At 38.6% G+C, this 19,870-nt stretch overlaps 2 protein-coding genes across 2 annotated transcripts; both read right to left on the reverse strand.

Moving 5' to 3' along the window:
* Positions 1–5,737: 5,737 nt before the first annotated feature.
* On the reverse strand, positions 5,738–10,546 carry LOC131319177 (uncharacterized). The gene is made up of 6 exons (XM_058349332.1): positions 9,971–10,546; positions 8,158–8,334; positions 7,834–7,959; positions 7,356–7,565; positions 6,680–6,844; positions 5,738–6,329 (listed from the first exon to the last, which is right to left on the reverse strand). Exons 1-6 carry the CDS (start codon positions 10,241–10,243, stop codon positions 5,979–5,981), a joined length of 1,302 nt encoding a protein of 433 aa, XP_058205315.1. The 5' UTR covers positions 10,244–10,546; the 3' UTR covers positions 5,738–5,978.
* A 787-nt stretch (positions 10,547–11,333) lies between these two features.
* LOC131332052 (uncharacterized) lies at positions 11,334–12,116 on the reverse strand. Its single transcript, XM_058366090.1, has 3 exons — positions 12,053–12,116; positions 11,589–11,850; positions 11,334–11,550 (listed from the first exon to the last, which is right to left on the reverse strand). The coding sequence occupies exons 1-3, from the start codon at positions 12,114–12,116 to the stop codon at positions 11,334–11,336; spliced, it is 543 nt and encodes a 180-aa protein (XP_058222073.1).
* Positions 12,117–19,870: the final 7,754 nt, after the last annotated feature.

The raw sequence follows: 19,870 nt of genomic DNA on the forward strand, positions 1-19,870 counted from the left end.
ACACCAGTGCACACCTGCCTATACTCCTCAACTAAACGGTGTAGCTGAGAGGAAGAATCGCACCATTCTCAACATGGCTAGAAGCATGTTGAAAGATAAAGACATGCCCAAGAGATTTTGGGCCGAAGCAGTTCAGTGTGCAGTCTATCTACTGAACAGGTGTCCTACGAAGAATGTGCAGTCAAAGACACCACAAGAAGCATGGTCCACTCACAAGCCAGGTGTGGGTCATCTCAGAGTGTTTGGTTGTATTGCCTATGCTAAAGTTCCGGAGGCTAACAGAACCAAACTCGAAGACAAAGGAGTTAAGTGTATCCTTATTGGATATGGTGACAGAACGATGGGATACAGGTTGTATAATCCCATCACTCAGAAGGTGATTTTCAGCAGAGATGTCATTTTTGAGGAAAATGAATCCTGGAGCTGGGGTCAAATAGAAGCTACCAAGAATATGGAGCTAACACTTGAAGATGAAGAACAGGTACAAACCAGAGATGTACCTGGGAGACCAGAAGATCAGCCAGCATCTTCCCATGGTTTCTCTTCACCACAACAAGGTGAACCATCCTCACCAGTTGAACAAGAAATTTCAGACATGAGGCCCAGAGGAATACGGAACTTGAATGATCTGTATCAAAATACAGATCAGATGGATGCAGATTTTACCATGTTCTGTCTGCAAATCAGTTGTGATCCAGTTAGTTTTGAGGAAGCTAATGGAGAAGACAAATGGAGGAAGGCTATGGATGAAGAGATTCAGTCCATAGAGAAGAACAAGACTTGGGAGCTGACTAACCTCCCAAATGGTCACAAGGCAATTGGAGCAAAATGGATCTACAAAGCTAAGAAGAATGCTCAAGGAGAGGTTCAGAGATATAAGGCAAGACTTGTAGCGAAAGGCTACAAACAAAGAGAGGGCATAGACTATGGTGAAGTGTTTGCCCCTGTTGCCAGAATGGAAACGATTAGGCTAATGATCGCATTAGCTGCTCAGAAGAGATGGAAGATCTACCAGTTGGATGTCAAGACAGCATTCCTGAATGGATTTCTAGAAGAAGAAATCTATATTGAGCAGCCACTTGGATATGTGAAGAAAGGTCATGAAGACAAAGTGTACAAATTGACGAAGGCGCTATACGGGCTGAAGCAAGCGCCTCGTTCATGGAATACCAGAATTGATAAGTACTTCCAAGAGAATGGATTCGAGAAGTGCCCCTACGAACATGCACTCTATATGAAGAAGGAGATTGATGGAAGCCAGTTGTATGCATGCCTCTATGTTGATGACTTGATTTTTACAGGCAACAATCCAGCCATGTTTGAAGCATTCAAGAAGACGATGTTTCAAGAGTTCGAAATGACGGACATCGGACTTATGGCTCACTTCCTAGGCATTGAAGTGACGCAAAGTGACGAAGGAATTTTTATCTCCCAAAGCAGGTATGCCATGGAGATACTGAAGAAGTACGAGATGGAGACATGCAATCCTGTGACGACTCCAGTCGACAGTGGACTGGAACTGAAGAAAAGTGATACTGGGAATGTTGATCCAACCTATTTCAAAAGCTTGGTTGGAAGTCTGCGATATCTAACCTGTACTAGGCCAGACATACTCTATGGTGTTGGGCTAGTCAGTCGATACATGGAGACGCCAGATCAGTTACACTTGTTCGCAGCAAAGCGGATTCTCCGCTACATCAAAGGAACTCATAATGACGGACTGTTCTATCAGTCAGGTGGTGACCTGAATCTTTCCGGCTATTCAGATAGCGATTGGGGAAGAGACTTGGATGAAAGGAAGAGCACAACAGGGTTCGTTTTCTTCATTGGAGATACTGCCTTCACTTGGACTTCCAAGAAGCAAGCGATTGTGACGTTGTCATCTTGTGAAGCTGAGTATGTTGCCGCTAACTCAGCTGTCTGTCATGCTATATGGTTAAGGAATGTGCTGAAGCACTTGGGCTTTCTGCAAAAATTGCCCACAGAGATCTACGTCGACAACCGCTCTGCAGTTGCGCTTGCAAAGAACCCGACTCATCATGAAAGAAGCAAGCACATCGATACCCGCTACCACTTCATCAGAGAGCATGTAAAAGCAAAGGAAGTGGAGTTAGTTTCTTGCAGGACATATGATCAAGCAGCTGATATCTTTACGAAGCCCCTCAAACATGAAGTTTTCGTAAAAATGAAGACAATGCTTGGAATGAAGAATCTCTGAGAATCAAGCTTAAGGGGGGATGTTGAAATAAACAGTAAGCTTGATTTGGAACGTGTGGAACTATTGTTTTGGAGGCTATGATTGCCTAGGGTAAGTTGGTGAAGAATGAAAGTCAGATAAGCCTGCAAGAAGAGCAAGAACAAAAACGTGGGTATTGAATTTAAGCTTCCGTATTTCCATTTGTGATCTTTGCATTTATTGCAAAGTTATCTACTTGTCTGTTTAATTTGCCTATAAAAGAATGTATTCTGATTATGTAAAATATGTGAGTGGAGTAAGAGAATAAGAGAGTTACAGAGAGAGAAATTCCTTCTCTTTGTATGTTATTTTCAGATTGAATGAGTTCAATATATTGTGAGTGTGTTTGTGCAATTCTCTTGTGAGTTTCATACATTATAAGTGTGTGATCAATACTCCTCCACCCAACAAGGTTTTCTGTTTTGGTTTGGTGTTGATTTCATCTGTGCTTATGACTAGGGTTTGAACTGGGTGTCCTTTTGAGCTCTACTACTGAAATCGGAGACGGGCTCCATACCTTGCATTTATGTATGATCTGCTTTTGCAGTATGTGTTTTGGAGCCTCATAGTAGATGTGTTTCGGTGTCTAGATTTTAGTGGTTTTGGTTCATTCTTGTATTTTTTATGAAATCGTTGTAGTCTTCGGGCTTTTACCTTTGGGTATTGTGAATTGAATTGATTGCCTGTTAAAAAAAAAAAAAAAATGGGAACACACACATATGTGGAGAGAGAGAGAGAGAGAGTTACGAGTAGGTTGCTACGAGAGGGGTGAGGAGGAGTGTGGCGTTGATCCAATTCACGGAGACTTTGTGGTGCATCTTATCCGGAAGATCCTTCCAGAGACCAGACATCACCTTCTGCTTGAACCACAGAGCGTACACCACCTCCTTCTTCCTCACCAGTAGCTTCCCCATCTCCACCACCACCCACCACCTCCTTCTTCTTCTACTGCTTTCTCTCTCTTCCACGCGCACGCTTGGCTTAGCGTTAGCGGTGCTCTCTATCTTCCACCACCTTCTGGCCCTTCTTTAGATGAGTGAAAATGGAACCACTTCGTTTGGTAACTCATCCCCCTCCCCCAGCTGTGACAAGATTCGAGTCTCATGAGGAGTGAAGCTTTGGACTCTCGGTGCTAATTCTAACACTCCATTAATCCCTATTAATGTATATAATATTGAAAAAAAAAATCACTAATTTTTCCAACACCGTTGCAATATTTGAACCTTGCGTTCTGAAGACCGGAGTTAGAACCCACGCGACTTTAGTAAACAACACCGTTCAGATATTCTAACCTCCTGTTCTAGGGATGTGAGGTTAATACGACGTCATTTACAATGCCGTTTTGAATATTAAAGATTTTAGACCTCTTGTGTGGAACATGTAAGGTTAAAGAATATTAGTAATGATGTGACGTCATTACAGATGATCTTTGCGTTTAGAATATTAAAGATTTTAGACCTCTTGTGTGGAACATGTGAGGTTAAAGAATATTAGTAATGATGTGATGTCATTACAGATGATCTTTGCGTTTACGATGTTGTTACAATAGTTGAACCTCTTGTTTTGAAGACTGAAGTTAAAGACCCACACGACTTTAGTAAACAACACTTGAATATTCTAACATTCTATTTCGAGGACACGAGGTTTATAGAATCACATTTACGACGACGCTGTTTTGAATATTTAGATTTTAGACGTCTTGAGTGGAACATGCGAGGTCAAAGGACATTAGACGACGTCGTTACAGATGATTTTTGCGTTTCTGCTTCTTTATTTTTCTTTATTTTTTGCTTTTTTGTAAAATTTTGCAGAAAAGCGATTATTCCAGAGAATACTGCGATGTGGGCTTCTTTCTTGATGGGCTATTTCTCTTCCTATGGGCCTGTCTGTCCCTATTTGTTGCTTCTCTTCTCTTCTCTTCTGTGCAATCTACTTTCTCATATGCAATAACAACCATAATAAACAGAATTTAGACTTGTCGTTTAAATGATTTCTAACTCTCTGGCTCATAAAAAATAAGTACTATTTATAAAGAAAGGGTAAATTTTCTCCCATACGTTTCTCATTTTTTCCTTAATTATTACTATTTCTTGTCTTACCTTATTTTTCACATCCAGACAGACCATAAGTTTTTTCTTGTTTTTGAAGGGGAGAAAATATAGAGAGAGCACTAACTATTGTTGGAAAATTTATTTAATGCCATTGGGACACCACCAAGTGGTACCCCAGGCCTCTTCTCCACCACCCATTGTAGTGGCATTCAAGACAAAGTGTATGGATCTCACCATAATGTGCGGTGAAAATGGAGTGGGGTACTGAATAATTACTTCTATTGTTGGGGGATAATGTCGAAAGGAAAGGCCATTAATGAAGTAGCTAATTGCAAATAAAAAATGCTTTATTTTTGCTAGTAAATAAAAAACAAAAGAACAAAAACGGCGAGTGACAATAAATAGTGCTTTTTTTATTAGAGTATTTCGTTTTGTGAACTTTTCCCATCTTTCTTCTTAAACCATACAAGAGGAGTATTTTTTTAAACTTCTCTCCTTCCATTGTAATTCACATTTTTTTTAAAAACTATTTTCCATTTCCCTACGGGGTAGAGAAGATAATGAACATATTTTGTCAAAAAAGAACCCTTTTTTATTTTTTATTTTTTTAAGAAAGCTCTACTTTTAAAAAAAAAAAAGAAAGGTTATTGAACAACATAAGCATCATAAATAACTATACTTCCCTTCCATTAATTTCCCTTTACAAGTCCGAAATCCAAATAGTTTTGACCGCAACTTGCAACAAGGCTGTGACAAAAGATGCACCACTTTTCTGAAAACGATAATCGTAGCCAAATGATGTCACCGCATTTGTCGAAAAAGATGAATGTTATGCAGCACAAGATCCTGAATAATGTTCTGATCTTCCTACAGCAGCAGAGCCAGCTAAACACGAAACATTATTTATCCCGAAAGAAGCGTAGCTCAAACCCAAAAAAAAGTCCGAAGATATAAAGTAACCTAAACAGTAGCAAGCAAAGATTGTCACAGACTAACAGACCAAGAAACAAAATAATAAATCATAAACGCGACCGAGCAATAGGATGACACGAAAAAAGAACACCTCACATGATCGGTATCTCTAAGTTCCAAGCTCCGAAAAAACATCAATGCAATCTGGATGCCTCAAGCATAACCAGATACAACTAAGAAATTTAACTTTATTTCCATGATTCGTGCTTATGCTAACACAGTATGTACTCCAGTTTGCTTGAATGGAAAATCCACACACAAGAAAAAGTAAGACTCACTTGTATAATACAGAGAATAATTATAGCTTATGATAATGTATCACCTCACATAAAGGCTACAAGCGTTTTCTTCTCGCACCTAAGTGCATTCCCAAATCCGTTGGGCCAAAGGCTGTTGGCACAACTCAGCACAACTCAGATCGGCAGAAAGATAATAGTACCCAGATAAGCTAGCCTAGTCTGTTATGGTAACTATGAAGGGACAACTCAACGAATAATTTCATATCTTTAACAAGAGTATTTCTTTAGACAACAGCACAATGTAATAGGCCACTGCAGAATAGGTTCAGAAAGAGCTTACAGAAGTTAATAGTTAAATATTATTTTGAAGATACAAAACAATTATATATTGGCCAAGCAAAGAGAGAAAATGAGGTGTCAAAGAAAACTGAAAATGCTATAGATAAAAATTCAAACCTTTGTTTGAAAAGATGAAACCATTTATGCAGGATCTGAGCGTGTTTCCAATTCTTCCTCGGGTAGGCGGATAAAGGAGCTTAATGGGGTAACACTTGGGGAGATCACTTGCGGACTTCTTGCCTCAACTTGGGCGGAGGGAGAAGCTGTAGTTTGTATGGCACCAATGGAATGCATATTGCTCAATGAAGGTGCCTTGATAGGGTAAACTTCAGTAACCTGTTCACTGCCCTCATCCAAGTACACAACATCTTGCATGGTCAACTGGTGGTATTCAACAATCTCCCTGAGAAAACGGTTCTCCCGTGCAAAGACCGAGTTTTCCTGCGCCAATCGAGCTTTCTCTGCCAGAAGTGACTCAAGTTGAAGCCGTATCTGATATGCAAAATATGGGCATTAGAATATTCTATTTTGTTGGGAACAGAAAAAGGAGGCAGCAAAATCTTAACTAAAATGGGAAAGATGAACAAAAACCATACAAATTCTACTGCAAAAACTATAACTGTTCTAACTTTAAGGATTAGATACAAAACTCCAATAACTGTTTAAAAAACAGGTGTTGCACACAATACATTCTAAAAAATAATCACGGAGGTTCAAATCAGTAACAATACAGAGTGTTTTTTTGCAGTAACAATATGTCAAACACGAGAAGCAAGAAAGGAAGAAGTTAGAGAAGAAAAGGGAAGAAGGAACTCTTTAGCACAATAAGAAAGAAGTAATACCAAATCTTCATCCTCTGGGTTATCTCCCTTTTCAAGACTCTCTCTAAGGATTCTATTTTCTTCTTCCAGCTGACCGCAACGATCCTTCGCAAAAGCTAGGTCTGCTTTGACTGTCTTCAGCTCGCGAAGAAGAAGCTTTGCTTTGGCAGCCATTGCCATGGCAACCTGCAACGTTAACCGGAAGGCATATCATGCATCTCATTGATGCAAGCAAACTTCAATTCATTTAAAACTGCATTTGTGGTAACCAAACTTCTATGGATTAATTGCCCCATGGTTCCTGTCACGTCTTTAAATTCCTGCTCGCATCTTCACTTTGCTACCATGATTAATGAAGTGAAGGTCAGCAAAAGAACCATGACGTCCGGCAATATGAAGAAGACCCTTTTGCAAAAAATACAGGCTAACTGAAGATAAGTTATGAGTGAATTCAGAAAAGCAGCAACTTGCGTAGCCATGTTCTGGTGGACTGCACATCGAACACAACGTGTCTAGCGCAAGATAAAATTATAGAATTGTGTCATAAGTATAAAATAAATCAACGTTATTGGTTATGCGTACAAGAACCAACTTGGTTACTTCAATTGTAGTATTCCATTACTTAAAAAAAGAAAGTCAGGCCGTACATCCATGATACTTCACTATTTAAACCAGTGATACACAGTTGCCACCTTACGTCGCGAGATGCCTTCAGTTGGATTTCTAGATCAGTCTCCATCTGCTGTAGCACCTCTGCTCGCATCAGGGGCTGTTGGACTTGGCGTGTGCTACCAACATTTGACATCGGCTTCTGTTTCTCGGAACTGCCACCTTTTTTCCTTATTTGCAGCTTGCGAGTTTCTTGAATGATGTCTGCGGTCCGGTTTTCCACAATATTTAGACCCTCCTGAAAAAGTGGAGGGCGCCAGTGATTAAAAAAAGTTGAGTCAAGGTCAGCTGCCTTCAGAATATTGGGAAATTGTCAACGGGTTTTCTAATAAAAAACCAATGGCAGAATGTGGAGGATGACATGATGGTGGTGACAAATTAGCATGGATAGCGTCGATCATTGCAACCAGTTACCAAATAAAAATTCATTTCCAACCCACCAACCTTGAACTGAGCACATTTTACATACTCCCAAAAGAATCTCCCAAATTCACCTCTAGGCTTACCTCAAGGGCATTGCCGATGGTGCCGCCTATAAAAGTTAGGGAAGATGTAATTGCACCTAGGCCCTTCTGTAATGCAGGATTTTCTGTCTTCTGACGGCCCTCATGTGAATGATTTGGGCTGTGATACTGCAGCTAACACATGGATAAACGAATCAAATCATAAGACCAGCACATGTCAGAGCATTTGAAGAAAAAATGACGACCAGGTGTCTGAGAGAGGATTCTACTTCGCAACTAAACACACCTAAAGGGCAGAACCCATTTCTAACAAACTAGCTCCATAGCTATCATCATTCAGACAAAATCTTTAAACCTGATTCTCACCTGACTCCTTGTTTCGGTACCAGACATCTGTGGTCTTGTTCTTCCAGGTGTTTCAGATTGTTGTGTGTCATTATCATCATCTATAATGGCTTTAGCTTTCCGAGCCAGACCTCCCCAAAATCCATGTTTAGGTTCACTCAAATTTTTCATTGATGTGTATTCATGGGTGGCGGAATCCTAAAAATCACAAACACCACACTGATGAGCAAAAGAAATATACTTTTAATGCCACTAGTAAAACTTACTGAAACACAAAATAAACAACTACTCCAAAGTCTCCAACTAATCCAAAAAGGAATAGGCAGTGGGACGTGTACACCCTTTCTCTCAAGCAAGCACAAATGTGTCTGGAAAGAAAAAACCCTGATTAGAGGGGCCTTATATATTGCTGATAAGAGAGAGATGAGAGGTAACACGCATGTGTGAGCATGTCAGCTGGTATCTAGTTCATTCTTCGTAACTTAGGTGGGAATTGAAGAGTAAGACCCAACAAAACATGAAAAGGTAGATGAGAGAGACAAAAGGTAGGGATTTTAAAATCATGTCCAGGATCTACTTTTGTCACTTCGAGCAAAGTTTTTTTCCCCTGAATTTCATTGGCATCTTGAGTTCAATGATGGAATAACCAAACCGGATTTGGATAAAATTGAACTTTAAATTAGCTCCGCTCTGCTAGACATTCCCCCTGTAGTATGTCTAGCCCTCTAAGCGGTAGAGAAAATTCGGAAACTGACCAGGCTTTCTTTAAGGTGGACAAATGAGGGTCATCAATTTCTATTGAGACCTTGAACGGCTATTATTTTCTGCCAATCTCCATAGACGTAGAGTAAATATCCCATGGAAAATGTACCCAGTTTAATCAATAGGTATTAGGTAGTAAAGAAGTCAGTCTTCAAGCAAACATTTAATAAGCAAAAAAGACGCCGCTAATACTCACAAAAGAGGTATCATGTAAAGTTCAAGTGCACAGAAAGTGTGTAAAAGGTCTCATGTTTTAAAGAATATCCTTGGTCGAGTTGAAACAGATGGAAGACGCCTCTTAATCATAGGTCCTCAGATTAGCTGATTTTGGGAACAGAATCTTGCACGTTCATGCGTCCATGCCGCCTTTCTAGAACGCCTCTCTCCCAACTTTTCTTGGCGAGTTAGACCGCCACACCAATGTTTCAAGACACTACACACTACTATACTTGTCTTAGTTCAAAATATCATAAAATTATCTAGGCTCACGAAACCAAGTTCCACACGCTTGTTCAAAACTTTCTATTGCATACACATTCCACACCAACCCCCCCTCCCCCATATCCCTGTGTTCTAGTCTTTTCATTCAGTCTGTACAATGAAAACTAAACCAATATTAACCTCACACGACGCAGGTCCCACAGTAAAACAATCAGTGTCACAAATTTGGCTCAGATGAATAGTCATACGCCACAAAAACAGCACAGTCCTAGACTGAATAATGTCGTAAACAGAGAGCATACATTAGTTCATCGCAAATCCTTTTGTCGCAATTAACAAGCATCAGCACAAAATCACCCAGTAATAAGTACTCCGGCCCTTAGTCACATAATCCTTAAAAATACTTCGCTCTCCCGCTCTCAATCATTGCACTGCGCTCGCTCTAGCAGATTTTTAGTAGGTTGGGGATGTGTCTCAAAACACGCTTTCATGCTCGCGCCCAAGCACACATCACACGAATTATGTGACTTAGCACCGACAAAAACCCCATACAATTCAATTACACCCGACATTGTATGCATTTACACCTATATAAATGTGTAGACATAATATAAGGAGAGAGAAAGTTGACCTTGGATACAGAGGGAGGGTAAGATCTGGCAGGGTTGGGGTTTTGAGACGGGGAGAGAGCGGACTGCCCGTACGCGGAGGAGAGAGAGGCGTCGCGATACGAGGAAGAAGCTCTGATGGCTTTGGCGGCCAGCGAAGAGGCGGAGGACGAGGAGGAGCTGTTGTCGGGTGGAGCGGGAGAAGGAAGGCGGTTAGGGCTCCCGAATTCTTCGTTCGAGGTCGAAGGCCTTGGTCCTCCTCCTGCTCCTCCTCCCGGCCTTCTTCTGTACGCCATAGCAGATCGGTTTCGATGCCGAAACTACGTCCGCCTCCGCCGACGCTGCTGCTGCTGCCGCCACCGCCGAGCCCGAGGAGTCCTCCACCGCCGTCGCCGCGCCGCCGCTGCGGCGTGATGCAGATTCAATTACGGGGTTGCAATTTCGAAAGCAGTACCGAATGCGAAAGATATCGATTTCAATCTCTCTCTCTCTCTCTGAGTGAAATGCGTTCAATGCGCAACCTGGTTCGGTGCTTGGTATTTTGGTAATTCGGCGTAAGATCCGATTCCTTTTCGTTTGTTATCTCGGAGCTCAGTGAGATAGGAGTAATTCGAACCCAGAGTGCGTGTTGTCCTTAACACATGCGCGTTGAATTGATTCGGGCCATCATGTTCAGCAACGAATAATTTAAATCGCAACTCAGTCGAATAGCAATGGACAATCAAAATCTGTTTGGTTGAAATGTAATTTGAGTAGTTCATTGCCGAACATGGACAATTCGAATTGGCTCAACACGCAACACATCTTGGCCGAATAACAATGGACAGTCGAGATCTGTTCGGCTAAGATGCAATTTAAACTATCCATTACTGAGTATGGACGATCCGGATTAACCCAACACACATGTTGTCCCCTAAGGAAACAATTTGCGGGCAAGTACGTGAGCGAGAACACGAGCGCGAAAGCATTTTTTTTTATCACATATTGTACAATTAAAAGCGAGAGTTGAGCATTTTGAACGTATGACATTTTGAAGGATGATGTAAAAGGAGTTTTTGAACAGAGATCCGATTCAAGTACGGAAAAAAGAGATCCGATTCGTGGAAAGTGCCATTTGGTATGGACGTGGGTGTTGGGTTCCGATGGATTTGGGCCCGAAGACCGGCAGTCCTGGGCCTTAAGAGGAAATTGGACATACGTAACTATAATCCTCCTTCCACCTCACCAATAAAATGGAAAATCAAAAATCTATCATCAGCGTGACGAAAACTGGCGTTGTGCCTATTCGAAGCACGAGGAATGTACAAAACAGACATTTATGTGCCTTTTTTTTTTTTGTGTGTGAAAGATTAGGATAATATTATTATCAAGAAATCGATCAATACATCAGTTTGGGCCCTTATCCTCATAAAGAGAGGAGTAAAGCCAAGGGGGTAGATAATATTCCCAAGTACGAATCCCATTCCCTCTCACAGCATTCTTGGCCACTAAATGCGCCACCAAATTACGAACTCTCCTAACAAAACTCACTTTTGATCCATCAAACGAATCCCTTAATTTGTTCACATCGGCAATGATCACCCCAACTTGTGTTACTTTCTTCCTGCTTTTGGACAAAATTAATAATCTGTTGTGAATCACCTTGTAGTTGGATATATCTTAAACCCAGTTCCCTTGCAAATAAAAGGCCATATGCATCCCTTGCTGCCAAAGCTTCTATCACCACTGGACTCATCAAATTCCCATAATGAATTGCTCTGAATTACTCTGGCTGCTCGAAAAATCCCAAATTCATCCCTTATAATGATACCCGCTCCACTCGACTTGCTCCGGTTGTTCAAACCTCCATCAAAGTTGATCTTAAACCACCCTCGTATGGGTTTTTCCCATATGTTGTAATGTTCTGCAGGTAATGCTTGCGAGAGACCGTACTCACATTCAGTTCACGGTTTGCCTTCAAAAATTCCGTCGCTTTTAAGACCGCAGACGTACACGCTACATCCGGTCTCCACCCTTGCTATTAAAAACCTCATCATTTCTGCACTTCCAGATTTTCCACATGATCGCACCTACTGCTGCCCACCCCTCTCTATGCTCGTTCATACCTTTCCATCTTTCTAATAATTGTTCCCACCATCTCAGCATCGAATTCCCTTTGATAGAGTCCATGTTTACTCCTAGAGGAGATATTCTCCAAACAATCTGTGCTTTTTTTTGTTAACAGGTGCATCGAACGAGTATAACGCTAGTAAAGAAAGAAAGTAAATGCGTTGATAATTTGGAAATGGAAACCAAACCTTTGATTGATATGCACTCCTGGAACAAATTTTTTCATAATAAACGGAGTCGAATTTGGTTCTCAAAAACCTGTGGCAACTACTTTTGTGAATTTGAAATTTTAAGTGTACATAAACTAATTTACAATTGCAAAAAATATATATAGGATAAACAAAGCAAACAAACATAAACTAAAAAGATCCAACTCCCCACCTTCCAAAAAATATCTCACTCAAAATTCTCAAATGTTATAAAACAAACCCAAGCAAAATAAGCCTAAGCATGGGCAAGACCATCCATGATTTCACCGTCCGCCGAATTTGGTGGTTAAAATCTACTGCGCAAATGATGAAATTAACCACCAATAAGGAAATGAATTTCAGTTCTACTAAAATGGTTTTGAACTTCCGGAAGCGATGAATAAAGTCCTAACACTAAAACGTAACATCCTATAGGTCAAATACGAGTCTTCAATTCCCATACAATTGTTTTACCTGTATATATAAACATTTAATTACATTTATCCTCTTCCCCCCCTGAACTTTTAGAACTAGACCTTTTTTTTTTTTTTCCATACGTAAAAGAAGGTCTACAGCACTCGAACTTGGCCACCCTAGAAGTAAGACTCAAGCACAAACCACTACAGCCACCATGTTATGACTCGATCGTTTCCTAGCGCTTTCTATCTCCCTTCTATGTGTTTGGATATGATTATAAAGAATTCTTTAAATTTTTTTTTAACTTATAAAATCTTATTAAAGCTAGCACCACGCAACAAATTAAAGATCTCATGGGACTAGCCCTTTGTACAAACTAACACGACAAACTTCAAACAGAAGAAATTAAGAACAATCCCCAAAACAATTAGGGGTCAAAATCCTCTTGTGAACTCTCCAAGAGGAAGCAATGCCTAAATTCTGACCGGAAGGCAGGGACGGATCTATGCGGGGCAAGTATCCCCACTCGAAATTAAAATATTTTTGTATAAATTAGCATAATTAATTATATATGAGAGTGTGCTAATATATAAATATACACACTTGCATATATCTCAAAAATACACATATAGAATTAATTTTATGCTTAAATTTCATCATATGATGCATTATATATACTTGTTGCTTTATGAGCTGTTTGTCTATTTGAAACTATTCTTTTTTGATTATCTTTATTTTTAACCATCTGGAAGAAATATTTTACAATAAAGTTATTAACAAAACTATTTCGGTCATTCTAAAATTTGTTGATGTTCATTTAAAACATACTTTAAAAATTTTGTCTGAGATTTTGTACTCATTTTTTTTATACCTAATTTAACTAAGTACGCGTTATAAACTTTTGTAGTTAGTAATCCATGCCTTAGTTTTGTACGATCTTACTGTGGTTGACTAAAAAAAATGAACTTTCGCCATTATGATTAACAAGGTGCTCTCACGAGGCTATATTTCTAGATCCGTCCCTGCCGAAAGGTTTAACCCTTTTCCAGGAGCTAATACAACCACGAATTTCACCTAATAATAACGCGTTGTAACGAAGAAAATTTTCTACACGTTGACAAATTCTACTGTTCCTCTCCCCCCCACAAGCAGTAGAATTCTTCATCTGCCAAAGAATTCTTTATTGCTTGCCCTAGTTTTAATTTTTAACCAAATTAACTTTTAAGCTGAATAGACCATTGTGTGGATTCTCGGAAGCAATCCGGAAGTCGTATCTTTTCCAGACAAACAAACATGCGGTGCAGCTAGCTACGCAGATAAAGAAACTTTATATCAGGATGTATTAAATTTGCATAAAGAAATCGGAAAGGGTATGTATATACGGTATCATTTGGAGCATTTTGTGTTGGTAATGTGCACACTAGCAACAAGACATCAACACATGACGTGCTTCTCCAATATTGCCATTGGAATCAGTTAATTTTCTTTGAAGAGACAACAAGAGCTGTATGTACGTAGTATATAACCAGCATTCGAGTCATGCGATCGATTGTCGCCATCTAAAACTTTAGGCTTCTTGCGAAGCACGGGTTGTGCTCCACTAATTTTGTGTGTGGTGTGGTAGAAGCTATAGTCTTTTCTGCTGTTCGTCGCAAGGTTTGGTGTCCCTATGGATCTATGGTCATACTTTGAAGAAGGTTGCTACGCTTGGTCACCCCTCATTAATCACCCTTTTTTGGCTAGCAAGAAAACAAGAGGGGTAATGCATGCACAAGAGAAACCTCCAAATTAACCATACAAATGATAATTAGTTCACAGTTGTGTGCGCTTATTATACCTTGATAAATCAAGCATGTATGTTACGAATATGCAATTTAGTATTCAAAATCGGTTTTTTTTTTTTTTTTTGAATAGCAAATTGTTTTGTTAATGACATGCTACATGAGCGTTAAGATCGGCATGTGTTTAATTGAACATCGGCATGTGTACGTTAGGAATCCACACAATCATTTTTTGACGATCCAATTCATTTTAATTGAACATCTGTATGTGTTTTGTCTAATCAAAATTTTCAGAAGAGAATGAAACAACTTGAAGTGAATTGGATATTTAGATGTCTGACTCTTCGTTTTAAATTTTCTAGACAAATATGATCTGTTGAGATAGTTATCTGTATCAAATTGAGTATCTTGATTTTTGCATGAACGTACATAAACACATCGGGACCTTCAACATAGACAAAATAGAGATTACCAAACCGAATTAGCGGGTTCTATTTATTTTTTCTGTAATGATGATCAATTATTTCAAAGGATAGAAAATTACATGAAATTAAGGATCCATTTCTTGATGACATGATGAATCATAAAACTAGCAAGCCGTCTTGTGTTTGTTAAAGAGAACTTCAAAAACCTAAAACAAGGAGTGCAAAAGAGTTTTAAATGTACCATTTGAGACCCGAAGATTCTTATCAGAAACAACTTTACAATCAAAGTACGTAAAAAGAAACCAAGGCAGAAGTTATAATTATGATCATTAATTAAGTCAGAGATGAAGTACATAATTAACAATTAAGCCCATGGAAATTAGGAAAAGAAAGCTAGACAACAACTTGTACTTGTATGCAAAGGATATGAATTTCAGGCTCTTTTTTTTCTTTTCCTTTTTCAATCGATAAAAGAGATTGTTTACATCATATATGAAATACAAAGTACAAACTCGATGCATTACATCAATTGTGAGAGTCCATAACACAACCAAGCTCCTGATGACCTCCTATAGGGTAGAAACAAATTAACAAAGAAAGAATGGAAGACTCCATCTCAGGGAAGAACATCTACACGCAGGTGAAGAGATTCGACCTCTTGATCTCCTAGTGAGATGCAATTATGCAAGAGTCCTGACCGATAGAGCTAACCCTTGGGTAGCAATGTGAATTTTTTTTTTTATCGGCAGCAATGTGAATTAAATCACCAGGAATCAAATTTCTATTTATCCAATATTTGGTGTAAATTCATCCCATATTTGGATCAATCAGTAATTTTTATAATGAAACTATTTGTTTTGAAATTTTATGAGAGTCAACTTCTCAGTTTTACTAGATTGAGCCATAAATTCCTCCTCCAATTTATTCCAAATGCATGAATCTCGAAAATAAGATTTCACAACCTCATTGCTCCTCAAGGTTCCTGTCCTTGAAATGGCTTGAATGGTTAAGTTCTAAACTGAACCTTAAGTCCCAATCAATCAGAATCGATTACATGAATTCATATTTTCTATTGAGCTTTGTCGATGACATCGTGTTTCAACTTTGTGTGAGTGGTTAAGTTGCTTACAATAAACCATGAGGCTAGCTATTTTCCAAGTTTCCAACCCTAGAACGTCTCTCCCATCATTTTGATTGATTAAAGAAACATGACCATGTACACTGAACAGAAGAAACCAAACATGTTAATTATGATCTAGAGAGAGAGAGAGAGAGAGAAAGAGAGGGGGGGCGTGAATTGGTGAGTTTGTCGGGTGTTGAACTATCATATAATAAAACACTATTCCACATTTTTACAGAAAGTGGGGAAAACACCATTATTATGCGAGGTTAAATTATACTCCTAAGTCTCCAATAGAACTACACACATGTGGGAAAAAAATGGGTTAACCAATTGCTTAATTGCCTGCCTGTATGATTTCCATCGGCGTTGGTTGCGGACTATGATTCAGACTTCTGCCATCCGGAGGCATCTCATTGCCTGGTATCCTATCTTCTCCACGCCGGCCTTGAATCGGTCTGCCTGGGCAGTGACACAAAGAGAGCTTTGTGCTCGTTTTAGGACACTTAGACGCTCATTTTGCTGCTTTGTGCGCTAATTGTCTATCTTTAGCTTTTCCGGTCCGGCTTCTGCCTTATCTCTGTATGCGAACAAAAATCTTGTAGATGCCGAAAGCCTTTATTAAATGAAGTTATTGCTTCGTGGATCAAAAAAAAAAAAAAAAATCAAGTAAGAGGTGCTTAATTAAATGGGATATGTGGGAGTGTTTTGAGTCTTTTGACAAACCGATTTGGTAAAACCCGATTCAAACAAGATCTGAGATGTTTGACCAGTTTGATTTTGATGAACTTGGTCAGTATGTGGGAGCCATGTCCAAAAGAATGCAAGTTTTAGGCAACCCTTCTCTGGGTGCAAAGCTTCGCAGCAAGAGAGGCTATATATTGGGTTGGCAAAATCTTTGATTTGTCTTGAGATAGTGATGGAAGGTGATTCTCTAGAAGTCATTGAGTCGATTTCCTTCTTCTTTTTGGGGTCAAAAAAAGAATATTTGGGTACGATTTTCAATAAATTTTCTCTATCAATCTCTCTCCACTCATTACTCTCAAAACCCAAACCGAACAGCTCCTCGCGTTTTGATAGGATTGAGTCCAGTATTGCTCGGTGAGTTGGAAATTGGTAGTGCATCATTTAGCTAGACGTACTCGTTTTGTGATAGATTGTAATGTTTGGTTGGGAGTGGCCCAAATTTTGCAATGCCCTTCCTCTAAAGGCACGACGCTATACATTCTAAATACAGGCTAGAGGCACGACGCGACACGTTTTTGGAACTGAAAGTATAAACCAAGAGGCCATGACATGAAGAACTGAAAGTTTTTTGTCAGGATTTAGACATTAAAGCCCATATACTACCAAGCTACAGAAATTGGCTACACACACGCCATGACATGAAGAACCCATATACTCTAAGTCTGATAAACGTTTTATTGAATCTCTAGAACTAACACATCAATACACCAATCAAAGGCTAAAACTTCAATACACTAACTAACACTTCAATACAACAATCAAAGGTTGAAACTTCAATACACTAAAAAATCTCGTGGATTAAACACCAATTTAAACACCAAGCCTAGTAATCGTATTTTTTTCCTTTAAGTTTTTTCTTTGTTTTGGAGATTAAACGGCAATTTAGGAAAACCCTATGCGAAATTGAGGATAGGGGGATTCTTACCATATAGAGAGAACCAAATGGATTTTTTTGTGAATATAGAGAAGATGTGTACAGAGATTGATGCGATCAAACGGCAACAAATTGAGGGGGGCTCCAACCCGAAACGTCAGATGAGTTGGTGGGCGCCGAGTGTTTCGTTGTGTGCCGAGGAGTAGGTTCTGAGAGAGAGAGAGAGACCGTTGGAATCAATAATTCAACCCTACAGTTGTAACCTATTGGAATTTCAATCCGACCAATTTTATAGATATTCTAATGTTATGAATAAACGACCAATTTTTTTTTTGTAAAAAAAGAAAAAGAATAGTGCACTCTTGTGTAATAATTAGTTTAATTAACCGGACATTTGTGTATTTTCACATTTATGAATCCGATTCGATAATTGTACAGTTGGTTTTTTTCCGGTCTTACATTGTCAGATGTAATCCCAACATTTCAAGTGATGGATTTTTGTTTTCTATGCCTAATTTTTTATTAAGTTAAACGAATCGAAAGGATATCCGATTCTTAGAATTTGGATCCGAATGGACTTGGACGGATTTCCGAAAGTCGGATTCAAATATTTGATTCAATTTGAATCCTGTCAAATTCGATCCGAATCTGGTTCATTGAAAGACCTAGTACTTGTATATATTCGTGAACTTAGTCACATAATCCTTCAAACATACCTTCCACGTGCATCCTCATTAATCATCGCTTTATGCAGCTCGTGCTCTCAATCTTCATTCTCGTTGATTTAAATAGTAGTTTGAAAGTTTTCGAAATTAGACGCTTTTCACGGTCCTAGTTGCCCTTGCAAGTATGCATTATGCGTATGAGGTTATGAATATGTCTCTTACGATCAATTTAACTTGTTGGTCAGAATTCTTGCATCTCATTAGGTGGTCAGGAGTACTTCAAATTAGTTCTTCCCTTTATATTTTATGGGATTGTTTTCTCCCCCTAATTAGACTTGTATTGGGGGATTTCTGTGTATTGGGTTGGTCTTACAGCGATTGTGAAATTGTTTGAGATTGTCTCCCTAAAGACACCAGTAGTTGCGTTGGACTTAATAGTGATTGTGGAGCTATTTCTAGTTTCATGTATTCTCGTACCGCTTGACAAAAAATAAAATAAAATAACTTGCTTAATTGTCATGACCACCCTAGATTAAGACATGTGTATTATTTTAGTTTTGATTTATTTGACAACCATGCACGTAATAATTAATTTAAAACAGCATGTCTTCGCGTTTTTGGTTAATCATACTTAATTTGGGGGTATTTTTGGTCCATTGATCATGTTGTATCAGTTTAACAGGTACTATTAAGGGGATTTATTTGTGCACTTTTTCGGAGTTTTTCCTCCATCGATCATTTATACTTTTATGAGTGAAAAAAAAAATTGTCATAAATCACATAAATAGGAAAACAATTTTGCAATATAAAAAGAGAAATACTATGATACACACCTCTATTTGAATACAAAGGATATGCAGTACCCCTTGAATGACAATATTTTTGTTAATGATAATATTTTTTGTTTGAAAGTTCATGAGATCAATCTTAAATTCATAGCTTTGATTTGTATATCAATTCATTATGACATGAATAGATAAGATTAGTTTGAATTCATTCATGGCATGAATTTTTAAACAAATGTGTTATGTTTTTCTATGCAAATGTTATGAATCTTTATACTCCAAAACTTATGAATTTCGTCCAAAGGAGTATGATTTTCTATACGTAATGTCCTAAATTCAAAGCGATTCAAGGAGGTGCATACGGAATACACCAAAATAAGTGTTGTAGCATTTTCATAGATAAATATGCAAAATCCCCATTATTAGCCCTATACTCTGGAGCCGTTTGGCCTAAATATGAGTCACTATCTTTAGGGATCGTGACTTGTCTGATCTAATTTTTTGTTAGGTCTGTATCAAAAATTTTAAATTAGTCATTCAACTTGACGACCTGAATGTACGGAATAACCATAAATTAATAAAAAAAAAGATTGCTAAACGACTAAAAAAAGTTTGAAAGATCATGACTTTGATGTCTTCACAATCATTTTAAATGAATTTTTTTTCAGTTTCGAGTCATATTTTTATTTTTTGATTTCTGCCATCGAAACAAATAATTAGTCTTAAAATTTTGATAAAAGACTTAAGAAATTCACGTAACACGAATAATACCTACTGTTGTTAAGAATAATAAATTAGTGATAATCCACACT

Source organism: Rhododendron vialii, chromosome 1a (assembly GCF_030253575.1).
Source record: "Rhododendron vialii isolate Sample 1 chromosome 1a, ASM3025357v1".
Lineage (NCBI taxonomy): Eukaryota > Viridiplantae > Streptophyta > Magnoliopsida > Ericales > Ericaceae > Rhododendron > Rhododendron vialii.